This window comes from Myripristis murdjan, chromosome 1 (assembly GCF_902150065.1).
Source record: "Myripristis murdjan chromosome 1, fMyrMur1.1, whole genome shotgun sequence".
Lineage (NCBI taxonomy): Eukaryota > Metazoa > Chordata > Actinopteri > Holocentriformes > Holocentridae > Myripristis > Myripristis murdjan.
Genome location: NC_043980.1, coordinates 15,212,467 through 15,230,555, shown reverse-complemented (window position 1 = coordinate 15,230,555; position 18,089 = coordinate 15,212,467). Strand labels below are relative to the sequence as shown.

The 18,089-nt window shown below is 40.6% G+C and overlaps 2 protein-coding genes across 4 annotated transcripts; both read left to right on the top strand.

Annotated features, from left to right (window-relative positions):
* Window positions 1-7,971, top strand: znf207b (zinc finger protein 207, b). Of its 2 annotated transcripts, XM_030052057.1 has the most exons (11): window positions 1-185; window positions 562-688; window positions 825-963; window positions 1,104-1,289; window positions 2,675-2,750; window positions 2,942-3,003; window positions 3,286-3,425; window positions 3,915-4,013; window positions 5,232-5,486; window positions 5,953-6,109; window positions 6,518-7,971. In XM_030052057.1, the coding sequence occupies exons 1-11, from the start codon at window positions 145-147 to the stop codon at window positions 6,667-6,669; spliced, it is 1,434 nt and encodes a 477-aa protein (XP_029907917.1). In that variant the 5' UTR covers window positions 1-144; the 3' UTR covers window positions 6,670-7,971. The 2 variants fall into 2 exon arrangements, with proteins under 2 accessions (XP_029907917.1, XP_029907909.1); XM_030052049.1 differs by lacking the exon at window positions 3,915-4,013 and having other exon boundaries at window positions 145-185.
* A 1,522-nt stretch (window positions 7,972-9,493) lies between these two features.
* cd7al (cd7 antigen-like) lies at window positions 9,494-17,787 on the top strand. 2 transcript variants are annotated; one of them, XM_030052077.1, is made up of 5 exons: window positions 9,494-10,494; window positions 12,551-12,901; window positions 13,491-13,853; window positions 15,215-15,318; window positions 16,413-17,787. In XM_030052077.1, exons 1-5 carry the CDS (start codon window positions 10,434-10,436, stop codon window positions 16,623-16,625), a joined length of 1,092 nt encoding a protein of 363 aa, XP_029907937.1. In that variant the 5' UTR covers window positions 9,494-10,433; the 3' UTR covers window positions 16,626-17,787. The 2 variants fall into 2 exon arrangements, with proteins under 2 accessions (XP_029907937.1, XP_029907929.1); XM_030052069.1 differs by lacking the exon at window positions 9,494-10,494 and having other exon boundaries at window positions 12,005-12,901.
* The last annotated feature ends 302 nt before the right edge of the window (window positions 17,788-18,089 follow it).

Below are 18,089 nucleotides of genomic sequence, written 5' to 3'. Positions count from 1 at the left end.
GCATGGCATCCTGGGTAAGCCGTGTGCTTCCTCCTCTAAAGCGCCATTTTTTGTCGTAGTCACGGGATGAGCAGCATGCTACTATCATACAGATAATAAGAGTGTCAAGTGTTGTTCGGTGACTTTGTCAATACTGTTTGAAAAATGGGACGGAAGAAAAAGAAGCAGATGAAGCCATGGTGTTGGTATCCTTTGGTGTGAGGGGCAAAATGCCGATAAACACAGAAAAGAGACCGTGAGCCCCCGGTGCACGTTAGCTTATTATAAGGAAGGCCTTACGGTAGCTAACTACTTGCAAAATGTTGTTGTCTTAGTTTGGTGGTCGTTCACGGCCAGCAAATACCTTTAGAAAACAATTTAGTAGTTTATTCCTCAAAATATTTCGGACCGAGTACATTTCCATTGGTTTGACTGCGGTGAGTTGATGTAAATGCTAGCGGGGAAGGTGCCATCCAGTCAAGCTAACGTTAACCGGTTGCTAGCCTACCATGGCAACCTCTTTTAAGTAAGGCTGTCCGAAGCATGATGGTTAAAATACAGTCCTTAACTTATGTCCTCAAGGTATTGTAACCGAGATTTTGACGATGAAAAGATCCTGATCCAGCACCAAAAGGCCAAACATTTCAAGTGCCACATATGTCACAAGAAGTTGTACACAGGCCCGGGCTTGGCCATTCATTGCATGCAGGTGCGTGTCTTCATCGACCCTGTTATTGAGTTGTCCTCATACCATGAACAGTGAATTCATGTGTTGGTGATTATCACGACCCTGTGTTAGGGTTATGATGGCGTAAAGATGTGGTGATTGATATTGTACGTTTCAGGTTCATAAAGAGACCATTGATGGTGTACCAAATGCCATTCCTGGAAGGGTTGACATCGAGTTGGAGATCTATGGCATGGAAGGGATTCCAGAAAAGGACATGCAAGAGAGAAGACGAACATTAGAACAGAAATCACAAGGTAATTGGGCATTTTTATACACCTGAAGTAGTGAACTTTGTCTCATCTGTTTAAAAAAAAACAAACAACAACAAACAATCAAGACCATGAATGTTTGTTTGTTGTCTGCTTAAGCATCACTCCTTGATGTTTCCTTCCAGAGAGTCAAAAGAAGAAGCAGAACAATCAGGAGGACTCTGATGAGGAAGATGATGATGATGAGGCAGGACCATCATTCCAGCATCCTGCTGCTGCACAGCCTCAGGCAGCCTACACTGCTCCTATGGGCCAGCCTGGGATGCCTCCTGTGGCTGGAGCTCCAGGAATGCCCCCTGGAGGATACCAAGGCAAGACCTCAGTAATTAGCTGTGCTAATTGATTCATCAGTGTTAACGTTTTTGTTGTTTCTTTTTCTTTTCTTTTCTTTTTCTTTTTTTTTTTTTACATGCTCTAATTCATATTAGTATCTAAAGAAGACTCTTTATCCCTGCTTATTATCCCCCACTTTGTTTTACCCTCATGATGTCCTTGAAAATTAATGCATTTGCTCATGCATTCAGATGATTAGAAATTATTATTAGAATGATTAGAAAACTGGAAAATGTATTTTTATTTGGATATTTATTCCAGTTTGGGGAGAAAAAAATTAACATTTGTAGTTTTAATTACATATCATAAGCTGCTTAGAATTAGCATTAGGAAATTAAACAGGTCATAAATTCCCTCTCTAATATCCATTTATCTATCTTTGAAGATTTGATTTGAAATTTCTCCTTCCAACAGCTGTATTTATTTAAGTTTCTCACCAAAACCTAAACTACAGTATAAATTACATTTGAACGCAGCATGATAATGTAATTTTACCTTTGTCCAATACTCACTTGTACTCACTGGAGCTTGAATGTACTATAATGTAAGCCAAAACATCCTAATAGTAACAAGGAGTCTTAATGCTTTCAGTGTTGATAAAATCAAGACTTAATAAATCCAGGTCTCTGTTCGAACTCAGAGCTGATAATTGATCCGCAGTCCCTCCTCTGTCCTGACTTATTGGCTTACTCGGATTAGATTCAGTTCTGTTGTGTTGGTGTCTGGTTTGTGTGTCATCTGTGACATTATCTCTGTTACTTTCTTCAAATAACAATTATTATTGCTGGCCTGACCAGGGCAATGATTGCCACATTTGAGTCATTATATTTTTTGCATGGTCACGCCTCAGTCCACTAAGGGGGCAGCCAGTGATTACCAACAGTAATGGCAATAGAAGAGATGCTCAGATATAGTCAGCCCCTGCAGTGGAAAACACTGGTATTAGCTGCCATAGTTGCACAGTCCATTCAATTTGTCATTTTCTAAGTGATAGACAAATAATAACGACGATGATAAAATCCCCTGATTCCCGTTTTTGGCGGGAAGCCCTTAGTCACCAGCTCTGAATGTCATGCTTCCCTTGGATAAAATAAAGTATTCTGAACTTCTACTTTGTTGCAAATAAGTAACAAATACATTTTTGTATGGCATCGCAGAGACACTGTAATTATATCAAGTTTTCTTGTCTGGAGTGGGGGGCTTTTAAATCACATTGTTATGATGGTAGAGGGCTCAGTGATCAGTGACTGTCAGCCATTGGCAATGGATGATGACACTGTCCATCGGCCCAACCCTAACCTGCATAGTTTGATGCAGTGTTTCATTGTCAGTAAGCTGGCACCATCTTCTGCCATTGTCATAGGGATGCCTCCCATGATGCCTGGTGTTCCTCCCATGATGCACGGGATGCCCCCTGCTATGCCTGGAATGCCACCAGGGTAAGTCGTTCTGTTTAGTACTTCCAGTTTATCATATTATGAAGTCTTCATTAACCATGTGTGTATGTATAAGCTTTTGGGACTTGGGTTCTATTTGACTTGTCATTTTATTGTAGCTGCAGACACACCTAATTGTTGACATCACTGATGTTCAGTTTTCAAGAAACGTTGGTTTGTAATGTGTTTTGCAGCATGATGCCAATGGGAGGGATGATGCCCCCTATGATGCCAGGAATGCCCGGCATGCCCCCAGGTAAGCACTGGTTGAGAAATCTAAACTGTCATGCATTAGATTTGTCTGAGTTATCATGTGTATGACTTGATAGACATTTTTATTTTCAACAAAATTCTGTGTGAAAGCTGTGTTTGTTGAAATTTTGTTTCAGAAATGTAGTCTGTCTACTGAATGGTCTGAAGGTCTTGCTTTTATTGTACATGCTTTAGAAGAAATGAAGAAATATGATCATATCAAACACCTTATGTTTTCAAATGTTTGCAAGGAGAAAACACTAATTAAGCTTGTGTGTTTCTTTAGGAATGCCACCTCACATGGCTCCCAGGCCTGGCATGCCTCCAATGGCCCAGCCCCCTGCAGCAGGAGCGATGCCCAGCCGGCCAGCAGCACCAGCAGCCCAACCTGCTGTCACCAAACCTCTGTTCCCCAGCGCAGCACAGGTGGGCAGTATAGTGACCTAACATATATATTTATTTTCTCCCCACACATCCATAGAGGTGTAGAGGTAACAGTTGAGGGTAGGCATAGTTGGCCAGAAAAAAAACTTTAAATAAGCTGTATTAATGGACAAAGCACTGTTAGAATTAAACTGGCAGGGCCAATTGCAAAGATGGAAACTAAGACCTTTACTTGATAGAGGTTTGGTTAATCCTGTCCCCCCTTTTCAGACAAAGATAGTTTTCCTCTTTTGCACATATCATTCATGGATGCAAAATATTTATTTTGTTGGAGTTTTTATTTTCTCAATCTTGACCCCCACCACAACCCATTTCCTCTTTTCTATTGCATATTCCTCTTCCTCCCTTGCTTTCCATTTTCTGTTTTTAGTTCATTATCACTCTGTTTTGATAGTAAGCTATGTCCTCACTGTCGAATCAAGATTATCTAGACTTGTTAAATGCTCTGCTCTCCTCTCCTCTGTGCTGCAGATGGGCTCTGATACTCCCAGCAGCTCAGCAGCCGTTTCCTCTCCACCTGCAGACCCTCAGTCTGCTTCCTCCCAGCCTCCCTACTTTAACACACCACAAGTACGCTTACTGACAGGACTTCTACTTGAGCTATGGCATCAGCATGCTGGTTATTTCTTGACGCTCAATGGCTGTATATCCTCTTGTAATTGTAATCAGGCTTATTACTAACAGTGCTTGTTTTAAAAGGCCACTTGTGAATTAATGATTGTTACATTGTCAGTGTCAGTGGATGATTACCTTTAGGAAGAGCCACCCTGCTTTTTTTTTTTTTTTTAAACTTGGAGCTTAACCTTGGCAAATGTGCTTTTTCACAATATGAGGACTAGCCAGGTATTTTCATGGAATTTTGTTTTTCTCATGCATGACTTGAATCACCTACCCTTTCTGACTTCTGCAGCATGAATTCTTCAGTAGCTACCCCTCATATTTGAAATGACTTCATGTTCCAACAGTATGTTATCTATGTCGTCAGTTTTTCCCACTAACAAAAATATGCAGTGGCTTGCATTTCTGGAGTTCTGACACCTCATCCACACATACAGCGATATAAGTGATACAAGGCGATGTCACATCGTACACATCACAAGATTGCACTTGCTCACATCATGTCCTGTGTGGATGCAGTGTAAGGTTGCTCAGTTAATGGATTACTGTATATTGTCCCATTCTTTTCAGCTGATAAAAATGATAGAGATAGAGTTCTGTGATACTTAATTTAACAGATACTGGACTTAGACTGTTTTAAAGTAACTATGTATTTAAAGTAATCATGATGTAAAGCGTCATTAGTAGTTTGTTACTCAAATCATCAAGTCTTGTACTTGTGGCTAATAATTGCAATCACAGTATGTAGGTAATTGTGATAAGAGTAATGAGTCTAATTGCGCTGCTGTGTCTGTATTAAAAACTAAAGACTAATATTAATTATTACTTGACCTGCATTGAAGAACTGCCAATGTTGTTGTTTTTTTTTGTTTTTTTTCTGTTGTGTCTGATTAGTGACACTGGACACGGTTTAAAAAGGAAATATTCTCAAACTAAAGTTGCTCTTCTATTACGTTTTAGTATTTTGTCATTACTAGTATAGAGAATTAAGCCTGTACCATAGAGGCCTAACACTTTGCCAGATATTGACTTCTTTGCATCCCTTGAGCAGAAAATTTTTTTCTTTCTCAAAGGACACAAAAAATATTTTGGCCATCTTGGGAAATGTTGGAAAGCACTAATTTCTATTTATTTTGACCAGTCCAATGCCTTTTGTGGCTCTTTGTACAGGCCCAGCAGAGTGCTTCAGGAACTGCAGCTTCAAGCTCTCACAGCACAGCCGCCTCCACCGATCCTCCCAAAGCAACATTCCCTGCCTACACCCAGCCCTCTGCCTCTTCTTCTTCCTCCTCCTCCTCTTCCTCCTCTAACCCCTCCAGCAGCACTGTGGCCAAGCCCCCAGCCACAGTGACCAGTAAGCCTGCCACCCTCACAACTTCGAGTGCAACCAGTAAGTTGATCCACCCTGATGAGGATATCTCACTGGTAAGTTGCTTGAGCTTTGCGTTTTGCCCTTTCACAGTAAGTAATGACAGATACAAGTAATAGAACATTTTATATGGTGGAATCATCAGAGGGTTTCAAGTTTAGCTCTTCTGGCACTCTGAATATCAAGATCATCATGAAATAGATATTCATGGCAACATTTATGTCAAATTACAAATAGAGGATTTAGAGTGTATATCCTTGCACTACAAATGATCTCATACTTTATGTTGAACAGTATTTTCTTGTTGGTGATGGGATAGGATGGTTCAATTCAGATTACCTGGTGGGCTGATTTAGACCATTATCAGTAGACCAGTATCATCATCAGTCTGGAATCAGTGTAACAATAGTCATGCAAAAATTGGTATCATTCTTCAGTGGAGTGTAAAATGCTTTCACAGTGAGGGGCGCAACTATGTTTCTTAAGTCTGAGTGTTTGCTGTGTATGTTGCCCTGCCAACAGGAAGAGAGGAAAGCCCAGTTGCCCCGTTACCAGCGTCTTATTCCCAGGGCGGGCCAGGCCCATCCGGCTGCTCCCCCGGTGGCAGCTGTGGGTGGTATGATGCCCCCACAGCAAGGAATGCCACCACAGCAGCCTGGCATGAGGCATCCCATGCATGGTAAGACATGTCAGAGTTGCACAGACAATGCTGTGTAAGGAAATTAATCTCCATGCCTTCAAAACCTTCATTTCAGCCAAATGATCAGGGGCTCAGGCTTGGCGCTTCTTTAAAGTTACCATTGTTTCTAAGTTTAAGAGCTAACAAAATCTCTTATAATTTGGGTCAGGGGGTGTAGTTTTGTTTTCTGTAAACTCTGGGCTTTGTAAAGCTCTTTGAGACTATAACTCCGATTAAGGGCTCTAAATAAACCAGAACCTGAACATTGTTTTGAGATTTTGTTTATTTGCCTTTCAATACAAGATCAAATATGTGGAAATGATAATGTAATTTGAGTTAAGATAATGTTGAACTATTACTGGATTAGCACAACTAACAGCATTAAGCCATCCTGTGATTTCTCTTTAGGTCAGTATGGTGCTCCTCCCCAGGGCATGCCGAGCTACATGCCTGGAGGGATGCCTCCATATGGGCAGGGTCCTCCAATGGTGCCCCCCTACCAGGGAGGCCCTCCGATGGGCATGCGGCCTCCCGTCATGTCTCCAGCTGGGCGGTACTGAAGCAGCAACACAGCCACCGAACTAGGTTTGGAGGTTAACACCTTTCTCTCATCCTTGTGCTTTACACCTAGCCACAAGCAATGAGCAGTAAGACCAGTGGTGGTGAAGACAAAATATCTATTATAACACATGGACATTTAACGTAACATCTTTACCGGAAAACAGCCAAACACCACTCAAGTCGATGACATATTTTGTCATTATTTGATGACGTGAGGATATGTTTTTTTTTCCATAGGTTTCACTCAGGTTTATAGAAGTTAAGTGTGTTTAAATACTATTCATATTGCTTTTGAAGCTGCTGGAGTTACATGAACGTTCCGACAAAGGCAAGTTTCTCCTGTAAACATTTGGTTTTTTCTTTCTTTTGGTAGAATGATTGAGGCCCTCACAGCACACTTAGGTGCTGTTGGACTTGCGTCCCCAACTATAGTTGGTGAGGGTCTCAGTGATGAAGATGAGTTCAACTAAGTAGTGTTAAAGACCAATGACTCATCAGTCTGTGGCTTTATTCTTATTTCAGATTTATTTTTAATATTTCATGGTCAAAAGGGTAATTGTATGCATCCTTTGTAATGTTTTAAGAATCTGTGTTGTAATAAAATCCTCTTGAAATCCAATGCTGGTTTGTCCTGACGTAAGGTGGAGGTGAGTCGTCATAAAGGTTTGTACTAGTGTTGTATTTCTAGATGTTGTAGTAGGGCTGGGTTAAACTACAAGATTTAATTAGAAATTCAAGCAAAGTTTGCTATGCTACAATTCTTGGAGTCAGCATGCATTGAGAGCATCTCAGAAAGACAGAATATCATAATTTTCAGTATTCAAAGCAAATGTCCGAACTTTGACAGAATTGTCACCTCTGTTCTATGAATTTGATGCCATGTAATTGTGATTTTGTTTGATCAAAATCTTGTAGGGTCTACCAGCCCATTTCTGAGATGTTGGCCTAATTTTGGTTTCAGATGTTGCATGTTACATCATACTATACTGACATAACTCTGGAGCACTATAATGTTTAGTGCTCTTAATTGTCTTTGTCAGTCATGTCCTCATTATGCGCCACCAAGTATGCATCCTTATTCATCACTCTTTACATAGACGCAGGGTGTGAAATCATCTGCAAAGGGCTGATTGTGAAGTTTGTTATATAGGCTGCAAGTTGGCACATAAACCAAATACTATATAATATTTCTCCAAGCTCAACAGGCACTCAATTAAATAAACGTTTTAGCAGTTAAATCTGGATATTTTAGGCCAAGATCATGGATAACTGCTATAAAATTAATTGTCTATAGACCTTGATAAAAAGGTTCCTTCCTCCAGATTTGGACAAGAGGTGCACTGAGGACATGAGTGTGTCATTCAGGTTTGATTGAGGGAAAATAGGAGTTAACTGCTCTGCACCAAATACCTCTGGTATTCAATGTGGCACTTTTCCCCCCTCTGCCCACATCACTTAATACTTGTGTATTTTTTGTCATCTATAGCCCATCCATATCAGCTTTTCAGCCTTAAAACCCACTCAGCTGGCATGACAGGTCAGTTAAACCCAGTAAGTACCTGATGTCTACTCTAGTGTGGGTGTACCCTGTACAGTGGATGTTAGGCAGAGTATTACATGATATGTATTATGTTTGAGTGTTCTTAAAATTGATGAGATAACTGAGGATTGTTGCATGGGTTTCATGTCTTGAAAGATTATCATTTGTTTCAAAATATTATCTTACCACAGAGATGCTTTCAGGGATAGTTTTTTTTTTTTCCTTTTCAGTTGTCCAAAGGTTTTCAGAAGGCCTGGATGTATCAAAATTTAAATGTTAAATTTTGACAATATTATAGTTATTGTTTTGTGGTGTGGTATGGTCACCTCTTGTCCTGTCCGGTGTTGAAGTGTTAAATGGGACAAAAGTGTGGAGAGGCATCTGGCATTTTACACAGGGTAAGTAGTCAATCATAAAGGCTTCTTATAGTTTTGCTGACAGTTTCCATTGGTTATTTAAAATGTTGCAGTCTTCATAACAGTGTTTGTCAGCATGTTACATCAATTTGATATTACTGTAATCTGAATTTATTAAATGGGTTCTTTTCTAAAGATAAAATTAGATCTGTCAGTAGCCAAGTTTGATAAGGAGCATTTGACCAACTGAGGAGAAATTAAATGACTAATTTTAGTGACATGCCAAACATTAGCTTTACATATTCTCTTTAACTTCACCACCATGTCTGGAAAGTAAAGCGTTTTCAGTTTCCCGGTTCTCCATTTCTGTATGGCTCCAGATAAGTTGAAAAATATTTTTATCTCAACAAATGACATTGTTGGAGCATTTTGACACATTCTTGCTGCCGTAACTTACTTTGGAAAAAATATAACGGTCAAATGTTTCTCCCCAAACTGAAATAATGCCTGAGGGAAAATTTACCTTCATCTATACTAAATATGTTTAAAAAGTCTGCATCCAGGAGTGCATTTCAAATAAATGAGATACTGATTAAATTGAATCTGTAAAAACAAAATATTACCCTTCCAGCACAAATCTTGACCTGCTAAATGACAGTTTTTCTTCAAACGAGTCATTTTAGCCTAATTTCATTTTTGAATCAGTGTATCCGTGGTCCTTTTGAAAAACAGTTGTCTATCAGTCTTGCTCAAAAGGTTAGCTGCTGTTAATATCTAATGCAGTGAAAATGCCATATATTACAATGTCTGGTTTATCTTTGATGTATATGAATAAAACAGTGCATATATTGCTACCTGTGTATTTTTAAGTGTTATTTACTTATTCCTTTTTAATAAACCAATGCATGCCAATTCGGGTGGAAATCGAATTTGAAGTCCTAATAAAACCACAAGATACCACAGTAATAACACAGTAATACCACAAGATGGCATCATACAATAAGCACTCACTAGTAGGCCTGTAGGCCACCTAGTGGAAATGGATTGTATTACCTTTATAAAGAGAGAGCTGACTATAAATGGCACATTTGGCTCCAGTGTAACCAACCAAGGACCTGCAGGGACCACAGTGACACATGACTGTCCGGTTCTGGTGTGGGCCAGTGGTTTTCAAAGTGGGGTCTGGAGACTTAGCCAGGAGCTCAGTGTGTAGTTAACGCTCATGAAATTAACTCACCAGGAATACTGACAAATTTGTTCAACATATCAGTCTTACCATTTTAATCTATCATAAGGGTCCCTAGGGGGAAAAAAAACTTGAAAATGGACCAGTGGAGGTGAACTTTGGGATTCAGAACATAGGAAATTTGACAGCCCCTGTTACAGGAGTGGCTGGGTGAGATGGAAGTTACCCCTCTCACCCGGCTGCCCATGAGTGGGTTATTACATGGCTCATTGTTCTGCTGAAGTGTTGTCTAAATTACAAAGCAGAACTGTAGTGCAGATGACCTAGATAACATGAATTTTCCTCAATCTACTGTAGTCCCGAGATTTGTAGTACATTAATCAGTAGCAAACACCACTTTTGTCTGCTTTTTCCAAAGGATTCAGAACCATTTGAATGGCAAAACATTTAATTTGTGAAGAGTGGTGTGTGAGCCATCCACATGTCTTGGGCATAATGCTTCCTCTTGGGCCCTGAAATTTTAGGGTGGAGCCACATGGAGTTCCTCTTAGTCCTCCTCTGTTCTATCAGTTTCCTTCACATGATCACACACTTGTGACTGGCTGTGAGAGTGTGTACTGTCATGGTTTGCATCACTGAATCCCCTCAGACTCAAATCTAGTTTCTCCGGACAACCTGAAAATGATGGGGATGCAGTATCTGGCTTGTGTGTGTGCACTCTTCATTACGCAGAACACACTCGGTAAGTCTTTTTTTTTTTTTTTTTTTTTTTTTTGCAGATGGGGGTCTCGGTCTTATTTGTGCTCTATTTCGCAGTCATTGTTCATATTGCTACCTTTGTGCTGGCAAAAAAGTGAAGTGCATATATGCCACCAGCTATTTTAACTGTAATCTCTCTAACATTTTTAATCATTTAAGAGAGAGTTAACATTTTAACATTTTTTTATGCGCTGTACTACATAAATTCCGCAAATTAAAGGAAAAGTCACTCTGTGACGAAGTTGGTTACAAAGTTATTTTACCGGCCGTTTCTTCACACCTGTACGATCCCATCCGATGTTCAGAGCCAGCATTTGCTAGCTACACCTGCGCCAAATTAGTGTAAACCCTGCTGGACAACTTAAAATTAAATTATAAACCCGATGAATGATGTTCACTGGACTTTTTTTTGTTTAATTTTTCAGGCTTATTTAATATTACTCAGCCTTGTTTAAATTATAAATAAAAAAAAAAAGGATAGTTGAATCGAGACTGAAAAATCGCTGCAAAAATTGTGATCCGCACGAACTGATATTGTCTCGACTCTCAAATACATATTACATTTTTTAAATCGACTACAGAAACTTTACCATAATCGTGCTGTTTTAGGTTTTGACCGCATTATTGCAGTTAGAACGACGTTTTACCCCGATAGCCTACATACCTTTTTATGTATTTATTTTATTTTATTTTAATTTATTTATTTACTAACGGACGACAGGTGGGTGATGGCTTTAGCGCTGCCCTTATAGATTCATGGATGAAGCTGTTGTTTCGGTCGATTATTAATGTGTGAATTCTGCTCGCCCTTCTGTAAATCAATGTCACTAATCACAGACCTGTATGCATGTGATTTTATTTGGGGAGAAAAATCGCAATACAAAAAGCATGATGTCCTTATGACATCAGTAACAATATCACATGGTAATTAGCAGTTTCCCTCTTGGGTCAGACAGTGCAAATCTGAGAGCAGCCAGATAATATCATTTCACACAGTTTGGTCCCCAGATGAGCGCACTGAGGTGTTGGCGCACGACGCAGATGAGCGCACCTCTGAGTTTAAAGGGGAAGTCTGCTCACAGTTCGGGCCCTCGCAGTGTTGAGGTCGCAGCCAGAAATATGGCACGTAACACAGAAGGCTATTAGACCATAGTGCAACCTGTGGTTTCAACAGATGCACCTTTCATTTAGTCAAATCTCTCATGAAATCTCGTTTTATGATAGAAACTTGGACGTGACGTCTCATTACAACCACACGCCTGTTTTCAGAATTGGGGTGACAGTTCTAAGAAAAAGCTTTAGGGTCTCAACAATACACCATGGCCTCAATACACAGCACAGTTTCGCTTCACTGTAACCTTCAGTCTCACACTAGCTTACTAATATAAAAGACTGCTGTGTTTTAAATTGTATAAAATCACAAATAAATGTTATATAGTTGTTTTTGTTAGAAATCGGTATGCCTGACTAAATGAGATAATATCCACAAAAAAAAAAAAAAAAAAAAAATCCCACTTTTAACATGGCCACAGGCTTTCTGTTTGTCACTATATCGTTTTGGACTATATTGCATCATTAAGTGTGTATTTTTTCCTCTTGGATTGGGATCGCTGTTTCAGCTTTTTCTTTAGAATGAGCCTTTGCATTGCAGATGTGGCCTGCTTACTGAACTTATGACAAGTCTAATGTTGATCCACCAGGTCGACTACAACTCAGTAATTTGACGACTCTTGGATTGTTTTGCCCCCAACGTGTGTAAGAATTGCAAGTGAAATGGTGTATATCATTTACAAATTGTAATTTAAATGGTTTCACTTGAATCTAAACCAACTGCAGAAAGGGCGGTACTGTTTTTAAAGACTTCTTATTTTTTCAAAGGCATTTTTTAAAAATGTAATTACTGTATTTTTCCCCAGATATGAATGGATTATTACTCTTTTTTTTTTTTTTTTTTTTGATGTCAAATCGGTATTACCATTCCACATACTGTGTTATTCCCCAGACCTGCCTGTGTGATGCATTTCTTTTCTTCTGTCTAGTGTGTGGTGAGATTCAGTTCCTGGAGCGCTATGTGGGAGAATCTGTGGTCTTTCCCTGTGTGTTTGAGGAGACCGAGGACTTGCCCTTCGCTGTTTCCCTGAAACGCAGTTGGCTCAATCCTGGAAATGTGCTGTTCAAGCTCAGCAACGAAAACTTTTCTCCGCACAACACTGATGATGACAAGCGCCTCAGTGTGAGCGGAGACCCCAGCAGCTCCTGGCTGAACGTGACCATGTCTGAGCTCAGGCCCTCTGACACAGACCGCTACTACTGCGAGTTTCTTGTGGAAAAGTTTCCTGTTGACAGAGAAGTACGTGGCAAGACTGAATTCTTCCTCTACGTTACTACTGGTGAGTCTGGGGGAGACACTGGTCCCCACCACTTCCTGTGCGCTGTCTTTCATCTAGAGGTGGTTTGAAGCCTGTGTTTGGTGCTTTGGTCTCCTCGGCACTAATGGCCTACATCTGCTAACTTACAAACAGCATCCTTCAGAAGGGATTTAAATATTATTCACTGCCGACACTGATTGAGAAACAGTATTTTGCTCTTTACATGTGTGCAAATGCATGCTGAAATGACAAGAGAAAATCTTGAATATTTGAAATACACAAAGTGCTTTCACCAAGTCTTTAACACCTCCTTAGAGACACAGCTCTGTAAAATGCTGAGCAAGCTCAAACTTCCACTCTCACTTGATACACATTGGTTTTCCTTTTGTCACGACTGTTTTTGAACAGCTGCTTCGCCGTTTACATCTTCTTATGCAAGATATTAAATTTAGCCCGACCACATTTCCTCCTCCAAACACGCATCCTGCCACAGTTTGCTAATATTCCTCTCAGTGCTCCTGCTTCCTTACAGCAGTTTCAACAGGTCCTGTAAGTCGGCCATGTTGTAAGTATTCGTTTTCTTTTTTTTGCCCCCCTTCCCTGTCTGGAGATTCTCCTGGGTCAGCTGAAGTAGTGCAGGTAGAGACGTGTGCTGGGGGCTCAGCCGTGCTCCCCTGCCTGGACCCACATGGGGAGGGCTCGGCCGTGGAGGGGGTGAGTCTGAAGCGGCAGAAGGGCCGAGCGCCTGTGGAAGTGTTGTACAACTCAAAGCAGCACGATAGTGCCTCCACATTCCCCCCCGAGAGGCTCCACTTGTCTACGATGCCCAGCCGCAGCGGCATGACCTACAACATGACCCTGCTGCAGCTGCAGCCGGAGGACAGCGCCTTTTACAGCTGCCAGCTGCTCCTGCCCTCCCGGCCCGACAGCAGCACCGGTCTAGGGAGACGAGTGTTCTTTGTGTCAGTGCAAGGTGGGTCGTGCCTCCGTGGGACTCCTGGCTTAATCACCAGGTTAATGTGAAAGAGCTAATTTCCTTTCTGTTTTTTTCAGGATTTCAGCAGTTTGGGGGATTTTGGACAAGCAGGGTTTTTGGAGAGCCACCCTTTCTTTCCCATCCAGCTGTTTTTCTTCAGCTGTTGCACCACTGTTTCCTGCTTTTCTGTTGCCTCCTTGTCCCAGCCCTGTTCCATCAGTTACAACACACTGACCTGTCACTGTCACTAAAGTCAATGTCATAAGTTATTGGTGTGTCCCGGTCAATGCCAGGTCAATCTAACAGCCTTTTATACCTGTGAAGGAAAAAAAAATAGGGGACATCATCAGCCAGTTAACTGACTCCACTGCTTAAAGAGTCAAAAAAAAAAAATGAAAAAAAAACTTTTAGCCTAATTTTGCCCCAAAACACAGGCCTAGGTGGGAATAATAGACATTTAAGTTATGATTAAACATAATACACTTTTAGCAATTTAAGCCACGCCAAGAAATGAAATGATGCATTTCGAAAAACATTAAAGAAAAAAAAATTAAATGTACACCTATCGACCACTGAGGTGAATATCTTCCAGTGAAACACTCTATATAGTCCCTATATGTTCGCTATATGTTGATCCTGTTTTCAAAAAAAAAAAAAAAAAAAAAAAAAATGTACCCATGACCAGATCTAGGAAGGAAGTCGGGCTCAGTGGTTTGTGCAACTTCCAGTTGATGTTGTCACACCTTCAAGTGTGCCAGTAACCTTTGTGTTTTATCATGGAATATGAGCTGTTTCACATGAATTATTCCTTATTTGTAGGTCAAATATAGTTGAAAAGAACAATTTCAAAGATGGGGATCCAGCAAACTGGGGATGCTGGATGGTATCAAAGTCCTTCATTCCTTCTGCTATCAGGCTGCTGAATGCGGACAGAAGTTTGCTTTAAATGAATATGTGTGTGTGTGGTTTATGATAACTTGACTTGTTCAGGTGTCTTTTTCTTGTGACAAAGCTTCTGTGAGAGCTGCTGTCTGACTCTTTTATTATTGTTTAATTTGTTTCATGCATGGTACTAATTTATAAACCTGTACTGAACTTGAATTGCACTTTGCCCTTGTGTGCACCTCTTGCCCATATGCTGGCTGATCATCTCTGACACACTGTTGTTTGCTGCTGTTGTAAGTTGGTGGTTGTGTTTGTGCCCCGGCAGACTGGAGAAACTGAATTGCCTTTTTTTTAGGACAAATAAAGTCGTCTGAATCTGAATATCAGTTTTGTGGCTTTATGTGTTTGTGTCCTGCAGCAGCGGTGTAGTCAGCTCACTGATCTTTCCATTTTCCCCTCTCGCTTCTCCACAGGTGGTCAGTGCGGCTGCTCGAGCTACACGACTCTGCTGTACGCCCTCTCCTCAGCCGTGGCGGTACTCTTCCTGCTCCTCATTGGATTTGTGGTGATTTATCGAGTGAGTGGAGCGATTCATTATGCATAATCTGGTTCAACACTCCTTAGAAAATAGCTGGGCCATACCTAGATGAACACGAACAGGAAAACTATTTTATCTGTGGCCTAACCAGCTGTCATGAACAATACATCCTTTTTTTTCTCTGCGTTCGTGCCTGAACATCTCTTCTCACTTGTGCTGCAATTGACCACAAAACCACACTGGTTTCATAATTTGTTAGTGCTAGTTGTCAACATGTGCCTATTTTTTTCCTTTTGTCTTCTCTGAATTCACTTAATAAGGCAGTGAAGATGTTATGTCGATCAGTGAAGTGATGTCTGAAATAAAGGGTACACTGACAGTACCTCGTCCCCAGCCCACCCACTCACATAGCAACACACATTTCCATAAATAACCGAGAATCATAAATCAAGAATCAACATAACCATCATTAGCCAATCTTTGCTGAACTTAAAAGTACAATACAAAATATGTAAATAATATGAAATAAAGGATAATGCCCCCCCCCCCCCCCCCCCCCCCCCCCCCAGAAGCGAGGTCAGAAGGGGTGTATGCTGATTGCTTTTGAGTGGGTGACAGGGAATGTTTTATTTTAATATCTGCTCATGTTTGGGTTCTAGATTATCACATACCTGTCTTATGTGTGGTAAACTAGTTATGGCTACTCTACACTGCACCAGTGCCATTTATGGTCATTTAGTTCAAGCTACTACCACTACTCTAAAGGTTTACAAGCAGCAATTACAAAACAAATTTGAAAGAGGAAGTGAAGTTTGTGAGGATGACATTCACTTAGGACCTCATAAGGCCATCTAGAAGGAAGGAGGGAGAGGGAGAGGGAGAGAGAGGGAGAGAGAGAGAGAGAGAGAGAGAGAGAGAGAGAGAGAGAGAGAGAGAGAGAGAGAGAGAGAGAGAGAGAGAGAGAGAGAGAGAGAGAGAGAGAGAGAGAGAGAGAGAGAGAGAGAGAGAGAGAGAGAGAGAGAGAGAGAGAGAGAGAGAGAAAAAAGTTTTACACAGGAAATCGAGAGTTTGTCTGTTCACTGTTTGACATGTTTCGGCCCTCAATGTTTACTCGCTGTCTGTCTCACTGTCAGGGTAAAGCACGCCACAGTGTGAAACCACAGGCCCAGGCTCCTATCTATGAAGAGATGGTCGGGGTAAAGCCTCTCAGTCCAAAAAAGGCCCCCTGTCATCTGGAGGAAATGGACGTGTCTGCGTACAGCAACTGCCTCGTGAAATCCCGTCCAGAGAATCACTATGAGAGCTCCAACGGGGGCTACCACGCAGAGGAAGAGGACCCCAAATAAGAAAGACTTGAGACTTTCAACCCAAATGTCAAACTTGCATCCCAGCTGGGTCACAAACTCCGCCAAGTGCCTCAAACTCAGTGGACGACGGTCGGTATCCTGTTAAACTTGTTTACCACAAATGGGAGAGAGACCAGCATCTCCTGGTGAAACAAAATGTACAAAGTGAATTCACACCACCTTTGGATCAACTCTGAATGATTTTTCCACATGGCCACAGTGCTGTAATTACTTTGTATTGGTGGTTTGTATTTTTTTGAGCTGCATTTTTATGAGTTTAAGCGCATTTGGCTGCTCATGTTATGTTAAAAATATTCAGCTTTGCTCTTCTGCCGCACTTGTATTCAACATTCAGTCGAATGAACTGCTGCAAAAATCAATCCGGATCAAAGGTGGAGCGAAAACAAAAAAACAAAAACAGACGAGGTACTCGGTAACAGCCAAGAAAAATTGTAATTTTATTAATATAGTCCGAAAGAAGCTCCATAAACCATGGAAACAATTTTTTTTTTTCCGGTGCATGTCCTTAACAATCACATTCTATGAGGAGGAAAAAAAGAACAACATTAAAAGCCACAACTTTGTATCTCAGTTACAGACATTTTTCCTAAACATTTTTTTTTCCAAAGTAAAGAGAAAGGCAAAGGCAAAGTACCCCATTTGCCGCACCCACCCTCCTCCCCTTAAAAAACAGATAGCCTTAAAAGTCATGGGCTTTTTTTTTTCAGTACAACCCACAGTGCTTTAGCAGAAGGATAAGCGCTCATTGGTTAAGGATTACACAGCATGGCGACGCAATGTAAAGTTTGCCATAACATTAGATGATGATGATGATGATGATGATGATGATAATGAGGAGGGTGAGGGGGAAAAAAAGAGTATAGGAAATTTAAGCAAGAAATTAAAAAAAAAAAAAACCCTACATCAAACCCTGAACCCTAGAGTCGGAGTCGACAAGCGCCCGCAGTACAAGGGCGGGGCTCGGGACTCGCTCCCTCCCACTTGTGCATAGATCATGATCCTTTAAAAACCAGCTTTATTCCTCCACATCAACCTGTCTCTGAAAACCTTCTGTTACATAAGAAATCTCTCTATCCACTGAATACCTGTCCGAGGAACAGACACGTTAACAAGACAGGAGAGATGATTTAAAAAAAAAAAACACACAAGTAATGCACAATGCTCCTTAAGCTACTGAATGGAAACTGAAAGAATGAGTAAAAGTCAAAACGTACAATTCAAATGCATGTCTTGTTACTGCCTTTTTGACAATCAAACCATTGATCATTTCGTTTAAATGTAAAGCAATTTCTACTTAGATTTCACATGTAAAGCACTCCACTTTTTTTTTTTTAAAGTTGATTCTCAGTTCTTTATTTGGTAAATATGTAACTTGCTACGAACTTTTTAAAATTGTTTTAAAGAAACAATGGTACTTTATATTTTTTTTTTTGTTAAATTTAT

Excerpts from the sequence above, each read along its gene's own strand:
- znf207b (XM_030052057.1), top strand. The coding sequence starts at position 145 with ATGGGACGGAAGAAAAAGAAGCAGATGAAGCCATGGTGTTG. Across the intron at positions 964-1,103 it reads ATTAGAACAGAAATCACAAG|AGAGTCAAAAGAAGAAGCAG; the intron begins GTAATTGGGCAT and ends GTTTCCTTCCAG. Across the intron at positions 3,004-3,285 it reads AATGCCCGGCATGCCCCCAG|GAATGCCACCTCACATGGCT; the intron begins GTAAGCACTGGT and ends GTGTTTCTTTAG.
- cd7al (XM_030052069.1), top strand. The coding sequence starts at position 12,430 with ATGAATGGATTATTACTCTTTTTTTTTTTTTTTTTTTTGATGTCAAAT. Across the intron at positions 12,902-13,490 it reads CTTCCTCTACGTTACTACTG|ATTCTCCTGGGTCAGCTGAA; the intron begins GTGAGTCTGGGG and ends CCCTGTCTGGAG. Across the intron at positions 15,319-16,412 it reads GATTTGTGGTGATTTATCGA|GGTAAAGCACGCCACAGTGT; the intron begins GTGAGTGGAGCG and ends TCTCACTGTCAG.